Source organism: Hyperolius riggenbachi, chromosome 5 (assembly GCF_040937935.1).
Source record: "Hyperolius riggenbachi isolate aHypRig1 chromosome 5, aHypRig1.pri, whole genome shotgun sequence".
Lineage (NCBI taxonomy): Eukaryota > Metazoa > Chordata > Amphibia > Anura > Hyperoliidae > Hyperolius > Hyperolius riggenbachi.
This window is the reverse complement of record NC_090650.1, coordinates 319,470,440-319,493,219: the sequence shown is the minus strand read 5'-3', so window position 1 is coordinate 319,493,219 and position 22,780 is coordinate 319,470,440. Positions and strand designations below refer to the sequence as shown.

Here is a 22,780-nt window from a genome sequence, read left to right as displayed (position 1 = left end):
GTTGCCTGGTCAGACCATCACACTATCCACTTCTCCCTCTCAATACCAGCTGTCAAACACCAGGTCAAGAATCAAATAAAATACCGCCGCTTAAAAGGGCTAACACCTCAACATATCCGTGATAACCTTAGCTTTGATGAATTGACTGACTCCAGCTTGGACCCTGATACTCTGGTGTTTAAATACAACAAATGTGTGTCCTCCACCTTTGAGACCATTGCTCCTCTGTGCACCAAATATCTTACTCCACACCATCATGCACAGTGGTTTGATATTGCTATAAAAGAGCTGAAAAGACAAGGCCGAAAACTTGAGACACTGTGGCGCAAATCTCAGTCCCCAGAAGACAAACATGCCTTAATCCTCCACTTGAAGAACTACCAAAAGGTAATCACGGGAAAAAAAAATCATCCTTTCTATCACAAGGGAGTGCAAATGCAGTTAACAAACCAGCCCAACTGTTCCGCACAGTGGAAAAACTCTGCAACCCGGCATGTCAAAAACTTAATATCGAGTCTTCAAAGGACCTCTGTGACCAATTTGCCCATTTCTTCACAGACAAAATCTCCGCTATAAGGTCCGCCATCCAACTTACAGCATCTGAGCCTAATATAGCGGCGAAAACCATTAGCAGAGACAACGTAACACCTTGGTCAAACTTCAAAGAAATTGATGAAGAAGTCACATCAAGCATCCTCCTTCACCTCCGCCTAACTACCTGTGACCTGGATCCTGGCCCAACACAGTTCATGTTGACCTGCCCCGACCTGTTCGTACCGATATTCCTCAAAATTGTTAACTGTTCCTTACAATCAGGGATATTCACTGCTTTACTGAAGGAAGCAATCATCAGGCCTCTCCTCAAAAAACCCTCCCTGGACCCAGATGTAATGACCAGCTACAGACCTGTCTCTAACCTCCCCTTTCTGGGCAAGCTAATTGAAAAAGCTGTTTACCTCCAGCTAGAGGCCAAAATCCTACAAAACAACAGTTATGACCCATTCCAGTCTGGCTTATGGAAACACCACAGCACTGAAAATGCCCTCATCCAAATATGCAACCACCTGCTCATGGCAATAGACAGAGGAGAGTGCTCGATCCTCATACTGCTAGACCTTTCTGCAGCCTTTGATACAGTTGACCATGACATCTTGATAAACAGGCTACAGGAATACTGCGGCATTGATGGCATCGTTCTTCAGTGGTTCCAATCCTTCTTGAGTGGCAGAACCCACAAAGTGTCTATGGGGCCCTTCCTGTCCACCCCTGTATCACTTAACCACTTCAGCCTACAGGGTTGAGATTTTTTTTTACATCTGAGCAACTTTCACCTCCCATTCATTTTGCCAATAACTTTATCACTACTCATCACAATTAATTGATCTATATCTTGTTTTTTTCCGCCACCAATTAGGCTTTCTGTGAGTGATACATTTTGCTGTGAATTAATTTATTCTAAACTCATCTTAACAGGAATATTAAGAAAGAAATGGAAAAAAATCATTAAAGAGAGTCTGAAGCGAGAATAAATCTCGCTTCAGACCTCATAGATAGCAGGGGCATGTGTGCCCCTGCTAAAACGCCGCTATCCCGCGGTTTAACGAGGGTCCCTTCACCCCCAAATCCCCCTCCGTGCAGCGGGGGAGCGCTTCCGCATTGGGGCAGGGCTAACCGCCACAGCCCTGCCCCACGTGCGTCTGTCAGCGCGTATCTCTGCCTCTCCCCCGCCCCTCTCAGTCTTCCTTCACTGAAGGTGAAGGGACCCCCGTTTAGCTGCGGGATAGCGGCGGTTTAGCAGGGGCTAACTATGAGCTCTGAAGCGAGAATTATTCTCGCTTTAGTGTCTCTTTAATGCTCAGCTTTTGGCCATTATAGTTTGAAATTAATACATGCTGCCATAATTAAAACCTATGTACTTTATTTACCAATTTCTCCCGCTTATTACACCATTTAAATTATGTCCCTATCACAATGTATGGCGCCGATATTTAATTTGGAAATAAAGGTGCATTTTTTCAATTTGCGTCCATCACTATTTAGAAACCCATAATTTAATAAATCATATTGATATACTCCTTTGACATGAATATTTAAAAAGTTTAGACCCTTAGGTAACTACCGTATTTTTCGGACCATAAGACGCACTGGACCATAAGACGCATCCAGGTATTAAGGACAAAAATCAAGAAAAAAAATATTTAACTAAACCTAGGTGCATCTATGATGCAAGGGTGTCTTATGGAGCTTACCCCCCAAGCTAGCTCTATCTCCTAAGCTACATTGCCCATTTAAAGTAACCCCTGCTGCCTTCCTCAGCTCTAATAACCCCGCCTGCCTCCCAGTTACACTGGCACCGCTCCCCCCCCCCCCCCTTAGACTTCTGTATCCCTTGGCAATAGCAGGGAATAGCATAGTCCCTCCTCGTGTGGCCCCCGGCAGCCCAGAATTAAAAAAATACCTGTTCCATTTTGTCCTCCCCCCTCTCCTTTCCTATAGCCCATGGCAACTGGCCAGTAATGAAAAAAAAACACTTTCCCCGCAGCAGCCCCTTTCCCGTTACATCGTTTAGAGCCCCAAGAATCCAGAGAATAACAAATAAAACTTTGTCCGCGGTGATCCCCCCCCGCCCCCCGCTGAGTCTCTTGTTGCCCCCAACAACAACACAATAGCCAAGTGTTACAACCGGAGGGCTCCAATGCCGCTATATGCAACTCTATCCCCACTGGCAATTGCAGAGTCTGAAGCGCTAAAGCGGAAGCCTAATTACCTGATCCAGCCGCCGCGATCGTCCATCTCGTGTCCTCCCATGCTTGCAGCCTCGCGTTGGTGACCTCTTACTGCGTTACTCGACGGTGCGCACCATCACGTGACCTGACTGCACACCCTCGGGTCCGGGGGGGGGGGGGGGGGTCCGATCAGCGAAAGGGATTTATAATCCCTTTCATTGATCGCTGGGCTAACAGCCCCCCCCCCGCCCGCGCACGGGGGGAGGGGGGGGGCGCAGCCTAACTGGACGAAAATTTTAATCCAGTTAGGCTGAAGTGGTTAAGTATGGGGTGCCCCAGGGCTCAATCCTCTCTCCCCTGCTTTTCACGATTTACATGTTACCGCTTGGAAAACTAATCCAAAAACATGGCCTGACATACCACTGCTATACAGACGACACCCAACTATATCTTTCCTTCAAGCCTGGTGTGACAGACCCAACTCTAACTATAAACGCCTGCTTACGTGAACTACAGCAATGGATGAATGACAACTGGCTTAAACTAAATGCAGACAAAACTGAAGTCCTTCTGATTGGAGGTTAGAGCATGATAACAAAACAACTTAACTTGCAGTCTTCATCACTGGGAATAGGAGGCACGGATCTACGCAGCTCTGATCATGTGCGTAGCCTGGGAGTTCTAATTGATGGGAATTTAAACTTCAGAACTCAAATCTCTTCTGTGGTGAAATCATCCTATTTTCACCTGAAGAACATTGCAAAAATCAAGCACCTCATCCCCCCCCAGAAGATCTGCCAACCTTAGTCCATGCCTTCATCTCATCCTGACTGGACTACTGTAATGCTCTCTACACTGGCCTTCCAAAAAAGGTCTTGTACCGCCTACATACAGATATACTGCTGCCAGACTGCTAACCAACCAACCCCGTCACTGCCACATAACACCAGTCCTGCACTCCCTTCACTGGATACCTATAGAATGGAGGGTCCTATTCAAGATCGGCCAACTGACATTTAAATCCCTGAATAATCTGGGCCCTGGATACATGAAAGATATGTTGCAGCTGCGTAGCAATCCCCGCATTCTCAGATCCACAGGTTCTAATAATCTAGTCATACCCAGAGTCCACTTGGAAACTTTTGGTCCCAGAGCCTTCTGTCATGCTGCCCCTACGTTTTTCAACTCCCTACCTCAACAGATCAGGACAGCTCCATCCCTGTGCGTGTTTAAATCCAGACTGAAAACCCACCTGTTCAGTTTGGCATTTGCAGAATTATAACTTTTGTTGTGTGAATACTTCATCCTACTACCAATTACTGAATCTGAGAGAGCCTAAGCGCTTTGAGTCCTATGGGAGAAAAGCGCTATAGAAATGTTATTGTATTGTATTTACCTGCCGTTTTAGTTCCGGTACCTGCTATGGTCTCTTGTAAACCAATTGTATTTGCTTATAGAGAGCTAAAAGGGAATGCGTTTCAAGGAAGAGGTCCATCATGCTATCACAATGGTTTCATCACCAGGCTGTTACTAATATGGTTAATCATTGTATGAGGACCATATGTCAGTGACTGTAGCTACCTGGGATGACGCAGTACAAAATACATTTCACATATACTGTGCACTTTACAGACTTTCCCTTAATGATGTGTTAGGAGCCAAGCAGGATATAATGCATTTCTGCTGTGTTGCTATTGATGCAGCAGTAACGTTTGTAGTACTTATGCCATTGAAGTGATTAAATATATTTTTGGGGGGAATAGCTTAGGCTTTCTTTGGGTAATATAAATATATATATATATATATATATATATATATATATATATATATATATATATATATATATATATTTTTTTTTTTATCAATTGTTTAATTTTATGGTCATTCTACAGGCATAAACCGATCTATCTATAGTTGGAGTAGTTGTGTCACTAGTAGAGGTTTATGCAGTGTTTTTTGTTTTTTTTTATGCAGCTGTCAGCAGCTTGAAAAGTGACCAAATTTCACCTTTGCAGGAATTAAAGGACAACTGAAGTGGGAGGGATATTGTGGCTGCCATATTTATTTCCTCTTAAACAATACCAGTTGCCTGGCAGCCATGCTGATCTATTTGGATGCAGAAGGGTCTGCATCACACCAGAAATAAGCATGTAGCTAATCTTGTCAGATCTGACAATGTCAGAAACATGGGGGAGGGGGCAGCCCTTGCCGTGATCACACAAGTACACTGATCCTGTCACCCCCCCCCCCCCGAATCGCCGTCAGACCACCCCAATCACCCCCTCAGACCACTGTTTGCACCCAATCGCCCCCCTAATCACCCGTCAAACACCTCCTGTCACTGTCAACGCTATATTTTAGATTAGGCTCTAATCAGCAGACTGGGGGCTCCTGACCCCCCCGTGTACTGTATACATCCATTCTCCCCTGTAATTACCCACTGATCACATATCAATCATCCCCTGTCACCACCTGTCACTGCCACCCATCAGATCAGACCCTAACCTGCCCCTTGCGGGCACCTGATCACCTGCCCACACCCTCAGATCGCCCTCAGACCCCCTCTGATCAACTCACCAGTGCATTGCTTGCATATATTTTCCCCTCTAATCATCTACTGATCACCTATCAATCACCCCGTCACCACCTGTCACTGCTACAGATCAGACCCTACTCTGCCCCTTGCGGGCACCCAAACACCCGCCGACACCTCAGACCCCCCTGATCACCTCCCCAGTGCATTGATTGCATCTATCCTCCCCTCTTATCACCCCCTGAGACACCTGTCACCCCCTAGCACTCCTACCCATCAGATCAGGCCCTAATCTGCCCCCTGCGGGCTTCTGATCACCCGCCTACACCCTAAGAACCCTCTCAGAATCCCCCCGATCACCCCCCTGTCACTATCCTAGTGATCTAAAAACAGTGATCAGTGAAAACTGTCACTTTTTCAGTATCACCAGTGTTAACAGGATCAGACTCAAGGGCAGCAGAGTGGTGCTTGCGCTGATCCGAGTTTACTTGGTGAGGCATGCAACAGCAGCGTAGCATCTCCTGGACCTAGCATCAGTACTACCATAGACCCTGGTGAAGTGGCGAGCACCAACATGGTAGTAGAAACTAGTTCGGTGGCACGTGCATTAAGACCCGAGTCGCAGCTACCAGCAAAACGGGCTGCCCATAGTCTCCCAGAGGTGCTGGCAAATCCCAATTGGCAATCCCCTGCTTCCGCCGCACCTGTACTGTCCGCTTTCACCGCCCAGTCTGGAGTCCAGGTGGAGACAGATAATCTAGGATCGGCCCTAGACTTTTTTCATCTGTTCTGCAGCGTGGATCTCTATGACTTAATTGTGGCTGACTTAATTTGTCACAAGTTAGTGGAAAATGACACTTTGTAAAACATTTTTTATAAAAATGAATTTCCCCTAACTTGTGACAAAACATTAAATCTTCTATGAACTCACCATACTCCTAATGGAATACCTTGGGGTGTTGTCTTTCTAAAATGGGGTCACTTGTGGGGTTCCAATACTGCCCTGGCATTTTAGGGGCCCTAAACCTTGAGGAGTAGTCTGGAAACCAAATGCCTCAAAATGACCTGTGAAATCCTAAAGGTACTCATATGACTTTGGGCCCCTTAGCGCACCTAGGCTGCAAAAAAGTGTCACACATGTGGTATCGCCGTACTCAGGAGAAGTCGTATAATGTGTTTTGGGGTCTATTTTTACACACACCCATGCTGGGTAGGAGAAATATCTCTGTAAATGGACAATTGTGTGTAAGAAAAAGAATAAAAAAAATCAATCAAAAAATTTTCATTTACAGAGATATTTCTCCCACCCAGCATGGGTATGTGTAAAGATACACCCCAGAACACATTAAAGTGGATCCGAGGTGAACTTTCACTCATTGCATAATTGTGTTCCTTTCCTATTGTTTATAGGGCATTCCTCAAGCCAAATACTTTTTTGTTTTAATACTGTAATTCCCTATAAACTAAATAAACCACGCCCACTGGTTTTCAGAGAGCCTTGGCAGTAGCAAGGGCTCATGGGAGCTCAGTCTGGGCAGGAGGAGGAGGAGGAGGTGTTACTAGCCTTTGATTTCAGAGGCAGGAGGGAGGAGGGGGCATTTTCACAGATACAGATAAGCCTGCCTGGGTGTAATGTTTACAAACAACATGGCTGCTGTCACTGTATCACAGGAAGAAATAATCATTTTCTATTAAAGCTGTTTGCAGCTAGATTTGCTGTGTAATCTAAACTTTAGATAAGATATATAGACAAGTTACTTGTTCTAGTTAGTTTTTCATCTCGGATCTGCTTTAAACTACTTCTCCTGATTACGGCGATGCCACGTGTGACACTTTTTTTGCAGGCTAGGTGCCCAAAGTCCAATTAGCACCTTTAGGCTTTACAAGAGTGCTTATAATTTAGCACCCCACAAATGCCACGACAGTAAACACCCCACAAATGACCCAATTTTGGAAAGTAGACACCCCAAAGTTTTCATAGGGGGGATGGTGAGTCCGCGGCAGATTTCATTTTTTTTTGGTCACAAGTTAGCAGAAATGGAAACTTTTTTTTTTCGTCACAAAGTGTCATTTTCCTCTAACTTGTGACAAAAAAATAAAATCTTCTATGAACTCACCATGCCTCTTAGTGAATAGTTTGGGAGGTCTTCTTTCCAAAATGGGGTCATTTGGGTGGTATTTATACCATCCTGGAATTCTAGCTCCTCATATAACGTGACAGGTGCTCAGAAAAGTCAGAGATGCTTCAAACTGGGGAAATTCACTTTTTGCACCATAGTTTGTAAACGCTATAACTTTTCCCCAAACAAAAAAAAATCTAATAAGTGTCTGTCTATTGATCAAGGACATGTAGCACAATAAATTTAGACAAAAATTTATATAGAAATTTTCCTTTATTTGAAAATGTCACCACAGAAAGTAAAAAAAAAACATTTTGTTTTGGCAAAATTCATGTCTCTTTTGGTGAATATAATACCTAAACTTCGGAGCCGCAATCAAATAGCACCAAAAGAAAGCTGTATTAGTGACAAGAAAAGGAGGTAAAATTTATTTAGGTGGTAGGTTATATGACCGAGCAATAAACCGTGAAAGCTGCAGTGATCTGAATGGAAAAAAAAGTGTCTGGTCCTTAAAGTGAACCTCAAGTCAGAAAATAAAAATGAGTTTTACTCACCTGGGGCTTCTACCAGACCCCTGCAGCAGTCCTGTGCCCTCGCAGCCACTCACTAATCCTCTGGTCCCCCGCTGCCAGCTATTTTCGTTTTTGCCGACAGGCCCGTCAGGACTGGCCACGCGTAGCTTTTCCCGCATTCCCGACTGCAATTAGTGCTATTGCGGGCTGCAACGCGTACAAAAAAAGCGTTGCCGCATATCTATGCGTTCATAATGCGGCAACGCGTATTTTGGTACGCGTTGCGGCCCGCAATAACCGGCAATACGTGGCTGAATGCAGAGCGGGGTACGGAGGCTCGGGCTTCAGGATAGTCGCAGGAACGAGGTAAGGTGAGTGAGGCTGCTTGCCGGACAATTTTTTTTAATGATTTATGCAAGGAGGGGGGGGGGGGCTGCTTGATGGGGGTGGGGGGGATATCTGGCTATCAATAATGGGGGCGGGGGTTAGGATATGTAAAAGGGGGTACATATTTACTGGGGGACATCTAATTAACTAAGGGGAGGGGGGATGTAATAATTTGGCACATCTGGGCACCTGGGGGAGGCATAACCAAATACTAAGGGCACATTTGGCTATAATGGGGGGCAGCGTAAATCCTGGGGGTACATCTGGCTATAAAGAGGGACACTATTCTTGGGGGTGTATCTGTCAATCTATTCTGGGGATGGCATACACGGGACACATCTGGCTATGCTGGGGGGGCTGATATGGGGACACATCTGGCTATACTGGGGGGTGATACTGGTGACACATCTGGATATCTATACTGGGGCAACTTTAACTGGTGGCACAGTTTTTATGTCAATAGCGCTTTTTATTTTTAAACAGAAATTGGTCAAAATTGAGAAATAATGCATGTTTTTAATTTTTCCCACTTTTTTCCATTAAAATGCATAGAGAAGAACATTTTACTTGGTACCGAATACCCCCCAATGAAAGCTTAGTTTGTCTTGGAAAAAAAAAACGATATACAGATCATTTAAGTGGCACGAGTACAGATTAAGTTATTGCTGATTAAAAAGTGACACAGCTAAAGTGTCAAAACTGCTCTGATCCATTAGGGGAAAACAAGGTTTGGATGCGAAGTGGTTAAAGGAAGTCTGAAGAGAAAATAATTTAAAAAATAAATAGATTCTCCCCTGTAGAGAGGGAAGGCTCTGTGTCCTACAAAGCCTTCCTGTCCTCCTCACGGTCCCCTTGTTCCCCCGCAGGCTTCACTATTAAAATCCCTCACCGCGAGAAACTTCAGTAGTCTTCAGAAGCAGTCGGGCTCCTGAAGACGGGCGGCTTTGTACTGCGAGTGTACGAGAGAGGGTGCTTGCGTGTGCACAGTATGGTGCAGCCCGTCTTTGGAAGCCTCAGTGCTCCCTAATGCTGGGGATACACGGTACGTTTCTGTACCGTGTATCGACCAGCTGATCCAGCCAGCTGATAATATTCAGCTGGCCCGATCAAGCCGCTCGACTTCCGCCCGATCCCCGCTGGCGGACAATGGCAGGGAATCAAGCGGCTGATAAGGAAGCGCCGGCGGGGACGAGCGGCAATCGATCCGCGAGCACGTGCAGACGAGCGGGGACGCGGCTGAGGTCGATCCGCCGGATCGACCCGTGTATTCCCAGCATAAGTCCACCTAACACCAGGGCTGTGGAGTCTGAGTCGGAGCTATTTTGGGTGCCTGGAGTTGGAGTGGGAGTAGGGGAAAAATGCACAGACTCCTAATGAATTTGTAACTGTAATTAAAATAGAAAATATGATAAAATGCTCTATTTCTCAGATAATAGTCATTAAAAATAATGTATATATACAGTAATAGCTGTGCTTAGTCCACAAAAATGAAATAAGCCAATTAATATTAGTTACTTGTGCTGCTTCAATAAAGCAGTCCCCGTATTTTTAAAGTCAGATATACATATCTGATTGTGACTGTACAGTATATATGATGTGTACACAGGAATCTCTTATATATACTAAATAACATCTATGCTGTAAGAATAAAGCCTGATGTGTAGCCGTGTCACTAATAGAGATGGTCAATGAGATGGAAGTAATTGAGCGCTGATGCTGATTTATGCAAATGTATGCACTCGCTTTGCTCATGAAATCAAATAATTTGATATGTTGTTAACATTTGGTTTGGTGACTACAAATTAAAGCGTACCTGAGACGGATGAAAAGAAGAGTGTTATACATACCTGGGGCTTCTTCCAACCCCCTTCAGGCTAATCAGTCCCTCGCTGTCCTCCTTCACCACCTGGAACTTCTGCTATGAGTCCCGGTAATTCAGCCAGTCAGAGCAGCCTGGCGTTTCCACAGCCAGGAGCATTCTGCACCTGCGCAATAGTGCTGCGCAGGTGTAGTACGCCCCCGGCGGCGGAGTGTGTGCATGCGCACTACACCAGACTGGCTCAAGTACCTGGACTCATAGCAGAAGATCCAGGTGGCAAAGGAGGACAGCGAGGGACTAATTAGCCTGAAGGGGGCTGGAGGAAGCCCCAGGTATGTATAAAACTTTAATTTCATCTGTCTCAGGTTTACTTTGTTACACAGTAGTACTATACTCTACATATGCACTCTCCACAGAGCTGCAGGGAATCCACTGAGAATGTTGTGCACATTGAACAGAGAGGTGCTGTCTGTCACCTATAAACCTTGTTCAGATTGTGCATGAAGAATGTGTAATAGAGGAAGAATCTTCTCATTCCCCTGCAGAGTACCTGCACATCACTCTTACATGTACCCACAGTTACATTGCCTAGGGCCTGATAGATGTTCTTTGTTCCAGTCTGTACCTTTTACAAGTACTTTTACCAAGGACTAGTTTTAGTCTAAAGGGAATAAATATAGTAGTCTACATATTCTTCTCACTTGAGTTGTCTTGTAAAATTCCTAAGCGTTGGCAGTTAAGAGACGAATTTCACGTTACATACTGTTAATCAACAAAATTGTAATATGCAAATTAGAGGAGTCGGAGTCGAGGAGTCTGAGTCGGTGGAATCCTAAACTGAGGAGTCGGTGGATTTTTGGACCGACTCCACAGCTTTGCCTAACACGGAAGACAGCAGTCTACGACCCATGGGGTGGAGCCTGCGGGGAAATGCAGGGGCCATGAGGAGACAGGAAGGCTCTATATAGGTTACAGAGGTGCTCTGCTTGCTATAACTGAATTGCTGTTGTTTATCCCCTGCTTATTGCCTGAAGAAGTGGGCTGTGCCCGCGAAACGCGTTGCATCTTTGGGGTATTTTCAATAAATGTGTATATCTATATATTTACAGTCCTTAGTGTCTGCTTTAACGGAGGCGAGTCCACCACTTCCTCCCAGCAATTTTTTAAAAAATTTTATGTACTTTTATCCTTCTGGCGCCTCTGTTCACCTACCTATATAGGTTATGCAAAGCTGGCCTGTCACCGCCAGCTGGAGGCTACTGCGCATGCGCGCACCCTGATCGCACTCCTGCATTCGAGAGCGCATACGCACTAGCAAGATTTACGTACTACCAGCCAGCCTCCCTACTTGCACACTGTTTTGGCAGTTAGACTCAGCAACTAACATCAGTAAGGGCTCAGACACAATATAAGCGCTTTTCTGAGCACTTGCGATTGATTAGCTTGCAATTGATTTAAAAATCGCTCCCATTTGCTTTAATTAAAATTGCCGTAAAAATCTCTGCGATCGCATACGCATAAAAAACATGCGATCGTGGCGATTTTAACTACTTGACGACCGCCCCATGCCTACGCAGCCCCAGGACCGCCTAACGCCAATTGCCGTCAAGTCCTGGGGCTGGGATTTGCAAGAGATTGCGTGCGCATCTCCTGCTTGAGGGGCGGAGCTCCGCCCCGACTTCAGTCTCCGAGCGGCCATTGCCGCTCGGGAGACGGTTAGACGACGAAACCGCCGTCTTTACCTGTTGTACAGTGCTGCGATCAGCTGTCCCCTCTGAAACTACGAGAGTGATCCGCTGTCATAGGCTGAAGCCTATGACAGCCGATCACATTGATTGGCTGGCGGAGGGAGGGAGGGGGGGTTTATACATATATTTAAAAAAAAAATAAAAAATAAACATTGACAAATAAACACATGTCTGGGGGGCGATCAGACCCCACCAACAGAGAGCTCTGTTGGTGGGGAGAAAATGAGGGGGGGGGGGGGATCACTTGTGTGCTGAGTTGTACGGGCCTGCAGCTCTGCTTTAAAGAGACACTGAAGCGAAAAAAAAAAGATGATATTATGATTTGTATGTGTAGCACAGCTAAGAAATAAAACATTAACCACTTCCGGATACCGGGTGGTTTGGCTGATCTGTGCTGCGGGGGCTCTTCAGCCCGCAGCACAGATCAGAAATCGTGCAGGGCGATCAGACTTCCCCCCCCTTTTTTCCCCACTAGGGGGATGTCCTGCTGGGGGGGTCTGATCGCCGCCGCGCTGCTGTGCCTAGCGGGGGGGGGGGCTCCTCAAAGCCCCCCTCCGCAGCGCTAGTCCTCCCTCTGCCGCCTTCCCTCCCTCTCCCGTCCCCTGTGTGCGGCGCAGGGCTTTAGCCTATCAGATGCCGGCGATCCCCGGCCAATCAGAGGCCGGGGATCGCCGATCTCCGTCACGGCGCTGCTGCGCAGCAGCGCCGTATGTATGTAAACAGCGGGGAAGATCTTCCCCGCCTGTTTACATTTACCCTGCGAGCCACGATCGGAGGCTCGCAGGGTGTTCACGGAGACACCCTCCGTGAACTGATTCCATGGAAACCGCTTCAGGATTCAGGGGCGTACATATGCGTACGCAGAATCCTGAAGTGGTTAAGATCAGATACATCAGTCTAATTGTTTCCAGTACAGGAAGAGTTGAGAAACTCCAGTTGTTATCTCTATGCAAACAAGCCATTAAGCTCTCCGACTAAAGCTGGCCATACACTGGCCCGATTTGCGCCCGTTTCGACAGCAGATTCGATCACTGGGATCGAATCTGCTGCCAATCGTTCACGCTACATGCCGAATTTCAATCCATTTCGTCCGATCCCGTCGATCGCGCCGTGCGGAAAATAACAGTCGATCGCCCGCGGGTAAAGAGCGCATCGCTAACGGCGTTCGAGTGCCCGACGACCGAAGCAATAGAGCCCACATACATTACCTGCTCCGCCGGCGCGACTCCAGTCTCCCGGTCACCGCTGCTCTGTCTGCGCTCTGGTCTCCAGGTCCGGCATGCCTCACTTCTTCTAGCCCGGCAGGAAGTTTAAACAGTAGAGCGCCCTCTACTGTTTAAACTTCCTGCCGGGCTAGAAAAAGTGAGGCATGCCGGACCTGGAGACCAGAGCGCAGACAGAGCAGCGGTGACCGGGAGGACTCGCGCCGGCGAAGCAGGTAATGTATGCGGTGGGGGGAGCAGCAGCAGCAGCAACACCACAACAGATTGTGAACGGTTTCAGGCTGAAATCGGTTCACAATCTGTTTGCAGTAAAGGTGGCCATACGATCCCTCTCTGATCAGATTCGATCAGAGAGGGATCTATCTGTTGGTCGAATCTGATGGCAAATCGACCAGTGTATGGCCACCTTAAGTTAGTCATGGAGAGGGCTGTTATCTGACTTTTATTATCTCAACTGTTCCTGGACTATTTACTTTTCCTCTGCTAGAGGAGAGGTCATTACTTCAGACTGCTCTGAAAGACTCATTTTGAATGCTGAGTGTTGTGTAATCTGCACATATTATAGAATGATGCAATGTTAGAAAAAACACTATATACCTGAAAATAAAAATATGAGAATATTTTCTTTGCTGCTTATCTTCTAGTAATTATTCATAATACACAACCAATTCACTATATCATATTTTTTTTTTCGCTTCAATGTCTCTTTAAAGGGGAACTTCAGCCTAAACAAACATACTGTCATTAAGTTACATTAGTTATGTTAATTAGAATATATAGGTAATATAATTTTTTACCCACCCTGTTTTAAAAGAACAGGCAAATGTTTGTGATTCATGGGGGCTGCCATCTTTGTCATGGGGGCAGCCATCTTTTTGGTTGAAAGGAGGTGACAAGGAGCAGGAGACACAGTTCCAACTGTCCTGTGTCCTGATAACCCCTCCCAGCTGCACACGCTAGGCTTCAAATGTCAAATTCAAAATGTAAAAAAAAATTTTTTCACCAAAACAGCAGAACGAGAGCAACAGCATCAGAAATCCCATCATGCTTTGCACAGCATAAGGGGAAAAAAAGCCCGGGCAGTTTTCTTCTGTGCAGCTAAAAATGAGGCTTGGATAAGAAAAACAAAGTTCTGATGCTGTGAAACTGTTAAAGAAACACAAAGCCTTTTCAGTGCTGCTGAGTAGATTTTTAGTCCGGAGGTTCACTTTAAAGCTGTAGTTTCCAATTTAGTTAAAATTGCTCTGGTCTTTAGGGGGGTTTTCCACTGCACTCCCCAAGTGGTTAATGAAAGTGAACGGTAGCGATTTTTAAAAACCCTTGAGAATCCCTTATGAGAAGATGTAATAGTCCTTACTTTTTTTTTTTTTTTGCTGTAGTGGTCCTGGAGGAAAAAAGAACCATACACTATCCAGAGATTTTAACACTTCTTTTCTCACTGAAGATAGTCTTAAAATTTGCAAGAGATTTTTACCTTTCTTACAATAAGTTAAACTATACATTTTTGATGAAGCTTTGCTTGAAACTTTCCAGGAGGGGTTGTTAGTTGAACATTTTTCCCCAACTTTGAGGATATGTTCTATCTCTGAAGATTGTCTTCATATTTAAAGCCCAAAATAACTCATGTAGCAGGCATGTGCCCTCTGAAAATGGCACAAATCTGAAAGTCCATATATGCCAATGTTTACTTAAAACCTCACTAAACATTAAGCAGCAGTGTGTTCAGCAAGTGACCGGTCTCACATGGTTGTTATTTACCTCCATCCTTCTTAGCTTTTAGTAGATTTGGTCTCTGTACCTTTTTGGAAGATTGTACTGAACACAAAGCTTTTAGCTCTGTTGTTGTTTACATGCAAGTATGATTGGTTGCCTAGCAACTGTATGCTTGATAAGTTGCAGGAGAATTAACCTTGGCACAATCTAATGAAGTCTATGACAATAAGGATGAAAGACACTCCGTGTTTTCCTGACATTAATTGCTATCACAGAATAGTTTAGGATATTACACCAGATATAAAACAAATCTGCTTTTCTTATATGGAAGCAAATCAGAGAGTAACTGATACTCTGCTGCTCTTGAAATCTTAAAATTCATGCAAGAAACCTATGAGATCTCCTTTAGTCACTGACCAAGCTCTACCTCCTACGAGAAACATGTCTCAGGCTACCTGCTACCTGAAATAGTGTACTCACTAACTCCATGCTGTGCTTTCTCCCTATCCATTTATTCATGATGGGGCTGGTTGTTTTTTTTTTTTGGGGGGGGGGGGGGGGGGGTCCTTTGTAAACTTTTTTTTTTTTTTTTAGTTTTAGCTTTTATCTAAACAATTGTAATTTTAAGCCCAATCTACACTATACGATTCTTTGTACGATTTGATTACGATTCTATTTACCATCTGATCGGGATTCGATTCAATTCGACTTGCCATTGCAAGACAATGACTGCTCAACAAACCATGTTGCATTAATGCAGACTGAGTAGATCTTTCGGCAAACTAGTGGTGCCTTTGATTGATTACTCAGCAAAATAGTTTTCTGAAATTGTTCCAAAATTTCTTTTTTTGTGAAATTGATTTTTTGAAAACGTATTATTCATTTCTTCTCAGCAGCAGGTACAGAGAGGATAGGATTAATACCTATTTATGTACATAACGTTCATCCAAACGCAAATCAAAGTTCATCCATTTTTCAAATCACAATTTAATTTACGCTAATTGCTTTCAGGATTTGCCTTGCTCAATTTTTTTGGGGGGGGATGTTTTAATACACATTTATATGGAACAAATAACACTAGCTGATAAGTACTCTACTGACTGTAGAATGTTGCTTTCCTTCCAGGGATGTAAAACCTGACAACATGCTGCTGGACAAAGCTGGTCATTTAAAACTTGCAGATTTTGGTACATGTATGAAGATGAATAAGGTATGGAAACAGTCAGTTTTGTCTGATCTTACAAGTGAACATGTGCCTCCCACAGTATGTAGTCTCCCCCATAACCTCTTTACCATTTGAGTAATGTACAGTACATCTAGACCTGACAGACTCCAAGTTACCTGATACTTATTTTGACAAATATTGAGCTTACTTACTGTGTCTCTAGCAGATGCTACAAGCTCTTGTAATATGCCAAACGGAGTTTGAGTTCCCCGATGATGCATTTATTACTGATGTTACCATGACGGACTCTGTTTTCTCATAATGCTCTCAACAAACACTGCTATCTAAATGCGTGATGCCTTATCTACACCTGACAGACACACTACGTCCTCGTAATGTTCCATTTCTATGCTTTCTCATAATTTACCCTGGTGGACACTGCACCAGATGCATCACCTTCACAAATGCTGTACATACATACTTTAAGAGCCCTGACATTTATAGGTGAAATCATCACTGCCCTTTAAAAACTGTGTGTCGGTATTAATAATGGACATCCAAAATGATCAAGTATATTCGTTTTGTATAACGTGCAAGTACATACAGGCTTTAAAAACATTTGAAATAAGAAGGATATGGAGTCTTCCGTATCTATTTCCTTTTAAATAATGCAAATTGCCTGCCTGTCCCCCTAAACCCCTGTCCCTACCTTTATGGTGGCTTTTCAAAAGACGCAAGTGTATTCCTAGTTGCTGTCAAGTAATCAATTTGTTCAGTAAACATAATTTTTGCTTGTACCCTTCCCTTTCCATTGTCGGGGGGGATTTCCAACATGCTGCAATCGCAAATCTAACTGCAACCAGGATAACATTAGCTATTTTCTGTGCGGAAATAGGAGTCTGAGGTAGGGATAGGCCCAGGACTAAAGTCCAAGTGTTTAAGAGAAACCTGCTTGCGTATAGCCTGTCATGCAAGATCCCTGACCGCCCTCCAAGAATTATCTAATTTCAGACAGAACCAGAAAATGTGTTCCAATGTTCCAACCCTGGGCAGCAACTTCAGGATAAATCACATGGAGATAAGCTGGGGCGTGGTGCAACCTAAATGGCAACGTGTGTATGTTTTCCTTTATTATAATGCGAATAAAGGTTCTGCGGGCATGTTCCCAAATCTTTTGCCTCTTGGACATAGTAAGGGACCTCAACAGTGCTTCCTCCCACTTGTCCATGCACTTGTGCTTATTAAAAGAATCCAAAGGGGGTACATAAATTGCATCATATAAGATGGAGATCTGGCCATTTTGGCGGTCCGTATTAGCCACTATAGGAGTTCAAATGATGTAGGATGAGGTAAAACTAGTGTCTGAAGACACTAACTGCTTATGCACCAGGCCATTGAAGGAAAATAAGTGATAGAATGATGTATTTTAATGACTTTGATGAAGTATTTTGTGTGACTCTGTCCCACAGGAAGGAATGGTACGATGTGACACTGCTGTAGGAACCCCTGATTACATTTCCCCAGAAGTTTTAAAGTCTCAAGGGGGAGATGGCTACTATGGAAGAGAGTGTGATTGGTGGTCTGTAGGAGTGTTCTTATATGAAATGCTTGTAGGTAAGTGATGCTTTTTTGTTTGTGTGCTAACAATGAGCTTCGCTACCTTTTCATGGTTGTGGAAGAGGAGATGCCTCATTTAGAATGTCAAGCAGTGAATGCCATCCATTATTGTGCTGTGCAATACCAGTAGTTATGGGTATAGCAGGAAGCGCCTCATGAAGCAAATGATCAAGCCTTTCAAATCCAAAAGCCTTGAGAGGCTCCAAACTTCCCATTCATGTATTTTATTATTTAAAACTTAGCAATTTGGGGGCATGGGTTATGATTGTACCATCACCGTTCACAAGAGATAATAGTTGCCGAGCTAGCAACAGCTTTATTTCTTTGGGAGCATTGAAGCTCAGTGGGTGTTCTGCTTAGAAACACTGATACTTGATTGAGTCAAGCACACCCATTTACACAGGTTATCTTACTGATTTTGAATCCAGGGGTGGGTATGCTGCTATTTTGGAAAATATGCACTACTTGTCTTGTGTGTGGATGTGCAAATTATTTTACCAGCTGATCAAGGTCCTTACAAAGTGTAGCGTGTTATCAGTGTTACTATGTAACCATTTTTTGTTTTCCTGTCCATTTGTAGGTGACACGCCCTTCTATGCAGACTCTCTTGTGGGGACTTATAGTAAAATTATGAACCATAAAAACTCTCTTACATTCCCTGAGGACAGTGAAATCTCAAAGGAGGCAAAAAACTTGATATGTGCATTCCTCACTGACAGGTAAGGTATATTTAATGTGGCTAGACACATTGTTTATTTTGCCAATTATAAGGATTATTTACTTATCCTACATGATTTGCTTTAAGCTCCTGAAACAACTTTTTTTTTAATCGATACATGTAGGATTTTCCTTTTTTAAATCCGAACTGAAGGGTGACAGCCCCTCCCTGCATACTGACTGCCTGCTGCTGCTCCCACACACCAGCCTGGCTTCCGGCTGTCTGAACTCCGCCCACTGAGCCACAACTCCTTGTAGGGAATAGGAGTGAGGTGAAAAACCATGCTGCCTGCTTAGGTCAGATGAGTGGCTCACTTAGCTGTAACTCCTATAGCAGTGAGCAATTGACTGATTGGCACAAATTGCCACACACCTCTCCAAAAAGGCACTGTGAAAGGTTGGGTAGACGTGGCACCCTTTTTCTAGAATACTGTCAGCACCAGACTGGAAGTTGCTGCATTATTCCATTGCTAGTGGTGTGCCGTAAGTGATTCAGAAAGTAGGTGAGGTTTGGGGATCTTTTGTAAGGGTCTTGGAAGCTATGTGCCTGCTTTAGATTTTCTTTGACAAAAACCATTAATGTCCCCGAAGGTACTGGATAACAGACTATGCTGTATTTTAAATTTTAAATGTTTGACTTTAAAGCAGTATTGTATTTGGATTGGAGTTTTGTTTTATCAAACAAGGCTGCAACAGACTCGTGTACTTATCTGAACCAAATCAGGTAGTGTTTTCTCTGTGCTGCTGTAACTCCAGCACCTGAAATCCTTCAAACTGTTGCAAATGTATGCAAATTTGTGAAAGTTGTTATTGTACTTGCAATAGATTATATGGTTTGCATGTAAAGCCAAGTACTGATTTAAGTTGATAATCATATTCAAAGTATGATATTTTCCTCACAAAGGCTCTGCATGTAAACCTACTTCTTCACCTGACACTGTGCTGCTTTCTGAGAAAAGGAGAAATTAGGCAGGAGACGACCAGAATCAGCATAGGGCCTGTTAAAGTGTATCTGAACTTATCAATTTGTATGCAGGTTAGATCTCTGGGAGTTCCCCTCACAAACACAATTTTTGTTTGTACACATCTTTCTGTCAAACTTCCCATTTTTAGGGCCGGTTCACACAGACGCTTGGCAGCGCCCTCCGGCTTTCCAGTCTGCGTTGTCACGTTCGGGGGTGACGCCAGGCTTCCTGCGGCGATTGTCGGCCTTCCATCATGATCTGCGGTTTTCGTTGCCCGCAAGGGGACATGAAGACGCGGCGGTGGATCGTGTGGCTTCTAGGGTCGCCTGAAACAACGCGATAAATTAGGATCGGAACGCCGCGTTTGCGTAATCAGCGGTAACCGTGCAATGCTAAACATTCCCATTCACTTGAATGGGAATGTTTAACTGGCGAGTCCTGGGCGATTAGTGGTAATCGCCGCCAAGCATCCTTGTGAACCAGCCATTAGTTGCATAGAGCTGGGAATGATGTGACCTTTTTGCCATCTATTGTAAACAGTTCATTGTCCTCCCCAGAATTTTTTTCCAACCTGGTAGCATGAAAAAGTAGCGGGGGGGGGGGGGGGCGGGGGGAGATGCGGGGCCGGTGCAACTCTATTTTACAGCATAAGAGAAGGATGAAGAAGCGAGATAGTGACAGCCGGGTGCTCACCCAAATTAGGTGGGTGGAGCACCCGGCTAAAAAAGTCTGAGGAGAACACTGCAGTTAATCTATAGGGGATTCAAAGCAGATAAACCTCAAGCTTTATCTACACACTGGATGGTTCTCAGGTACGGCAAATGGTCAGGACCATCTCGTCTGAGAATCTAGCATGTGTATATCATCCATAATACGTCGCCAAGATATCAGATCTACTCGCCTGAGTGCTGGATGCACAGCACTCAGCCCTGCAGGCGGCAGTAATTGTGCGTGTGTACAAACCTCTATATGTCTGAAAAAGTGTCAGCAGTTGCTATAGAATTATAAGCTCTACAGATGTCATTTTCAGAAAATGCTGAAAGCGGTGGGACTGCCGCCCATTCAAAGTAAACCCGAGGTGAGAGTGATGTGGAGGCTACCATATTAATTTCCTTTTAAGCAATACCAGTTACTTGGCTGTCCTGCTGATCCTCTGCCTCTAACACTAGGTACACACAATACAATTTTCTGGCAGATTTACCTGCCAGGTCGGGTTTTTTTCCCAGTATGTCCGATCTGAATTTCAATCGATTTTCCATTCACTTCTATGAAAATCAAATGGAAAATCTATCGAAATTCAGATCGGACATGTTGGAAAAAATTGATCTAGCAGGTAAATCTGCCAGAAAATTGTATGGTGTGTACCTAGCATAACACTTTCAGCCATAGACCCTGAACAAGGATGTGTAAATAAGGTGTTTTTGACAATATTGTCACATCTGACAAGATTAGCTGCAGGCTTGTTTCTGGTGTAATTCAGACACTACTGCAGCCAAATAGATTAGCGGGACTGCCAGGCAACTGGTATTGTTTAAAAGGAAATAAATATGGCAGCCTCCAAATCACTCTCACCTCAGGTTTACTTTAAGAAAAGCGGCACAAGTCTGCAGTTCTGGCCAGTGAGGTGAGGTTGTGCACTAAAATGTTATCCAGGTATGTAGAACACTGCAGAGATGAAATCAAGCTAAAGAAGGGTTTAGTACAGATATGCTTTAAAACCACCCCTGCATATTGACATTTACCCAAGACATGGGAAAGTGTTTTTCAGGGCTATGATTGTCTTAACAATCTGACCATAATTGGAGAGGTTCGCAAGCAATAATTTTCTTTGTGGCTTAACAAGTGGTGGGGTGAAGGTTTTATTTTACATCTTATCTGTATGAGCCCAATCACAGGCTTAAAGAGTAACTGTTAGCCCCAAAACGGAAAATTAAATCTCTCTTGCAATGTTTTATTTACTATTTAAATGAGCCAAAAAGGCATTGTAGAAGTTAAAAATCAATATAATTTTTTTACTATGTATCCTTTTACCCCAGCTCCGGACGCAAAGCCTCATATCAGATACTGCTGAGCATGCATAGCATGCCTAGCTCTGCCCGACCCCCCTCTTCCCCCCAGGACCAGGTGCCGATATATGCTCACCCCAAACAGCTGACCGCTCTGACACGGAGAGAGAGCGGGAGCACTTCCAGCGCCGCCACCGCAGAGCAGCCGCCGCCGAGTCACATGTGAGAGATGCACGTGCATCTCACACATGTGACTCGGCGGCGGCTGCTCTGTAAGGTGGCCACACACCATACAATTTTTTAAATATCTGTTCAATCTAAGAATTGCAATCAATTTTTCTGACTGATTGTAACATTTAAAAAATATGATCAATGTACCACACACCTATGTTCAATTTTTCCCCAATTATGATAAAAATGATTGGAAACTCTAACAAAATTGCTAGGGTGTGTATATTAATAAATTGACAATCCAACACACAGCATACAATCTTTAGAAAGATTGAAGAAAAATATCTGGCAGTCCGGATCGATTAAAATTGAAGAAAACAGGAAATCCGATCGGATTTTTTAGTCGAATGAAAAAAAAGCTTTCGATTTTTTTCGGGAGATACGATCGTTTTTATCGAATTACTGTAAAATCGGATCATTTTATTGTATCGTGTGTGGCCACCATTAGAAGCTGAAGGCTAATATATACGCCACTGGAACGGAAAGAGTATTCATGCGGGGCATAGATATACTGCTGCGGCTAGTAGTTAAAGTAATTTTATACTATAGAAATGCAATTAAATTAAAAAACCGTTCAGAATTGCAGCATACAAAAGTAAAGTGTAGTGGCATCTTTTGCACCATTGCCGGCCTATAGATCCACCGTTACTGTCTCAGTCCCTTCCTGATTCTCCGGAGACTCTCATCACTGGTTCCCAGCAGTGTTCTGTGTAACATCATGAATGTACACATTTCTTCCAGTACGTAGCACCATCCGTACAATTCATATATTACCGTATTTACAATAAAAAAAATCATCTTCAATGTGAAACATTAATGCATAACAGTGAGATTTCAGAGCCTTTCAGCATCTTTGCCAGAATAAAAAATCTAAATTGTCACCGTTATGCTTCCAATTTGTGTTGAAGATGCATGATGTTTTGTAATGGGATGGTTTTAAAGCACTATAATAGAATCTGAATTTCATGGATGCTGCTGGCAGTTAAAATAAATGTGTGCTTAGCGATCTCTTCAGATGCTGACAGTGCTAGCCTAAGCATATCCAAATGTTTTTCATAGTTGATGTGCAGTCCGAACTTCAGAAATAAATAACTGGGCAGTACGGTGGTGTAGTGGTTAGCGCTCTCGCCTTGCAGCTCTGGGTCCTCGGTTCGAATCCCAGTCAGGTCACATCCCAAAAACATACAGATAAGTTAATTGGCTTCCCTAGGCTATGATACATGCACTACATGATGCACTACATGATACATACATAGACATATGACTATGGTAGGGATTAAATTGTGAGCCCTCCTGAG

At 44.1% G+C, this 22,780-nt stretch overlaps 1 protein-coding gene across 1 annotated transcript in view; it reads left to right on the top strand.

Annotated features, from left to right (window-relative positions):
* Positions 1 to 22,780, top strand: part of ROCK1 (Rho associated coiled-coil containing protein kinase 1) — a 212,652-nt gene that overhangs the window by 104,975 nt on the left and 84,897 nt on the right. Inside the window, exons 6-8 of the mRNA XM_068237237.1 lie at positions 15,907 to 15,991; positions 17,416 to 17,560; positions 18,144 to 18,282. Coding sequence (XP_068093338.1) covers positions 15,907 to 15,991; positions 17,416 to 17,560; positions 18,144 to 18,282 — 369 coding nt within the window. The remainder of the gene's footprint in view (positions 1 to 15,906; positions 15,992 to 17,415; positions 17,561 to 18,143; positions 18,283 to 22,780) is intronic.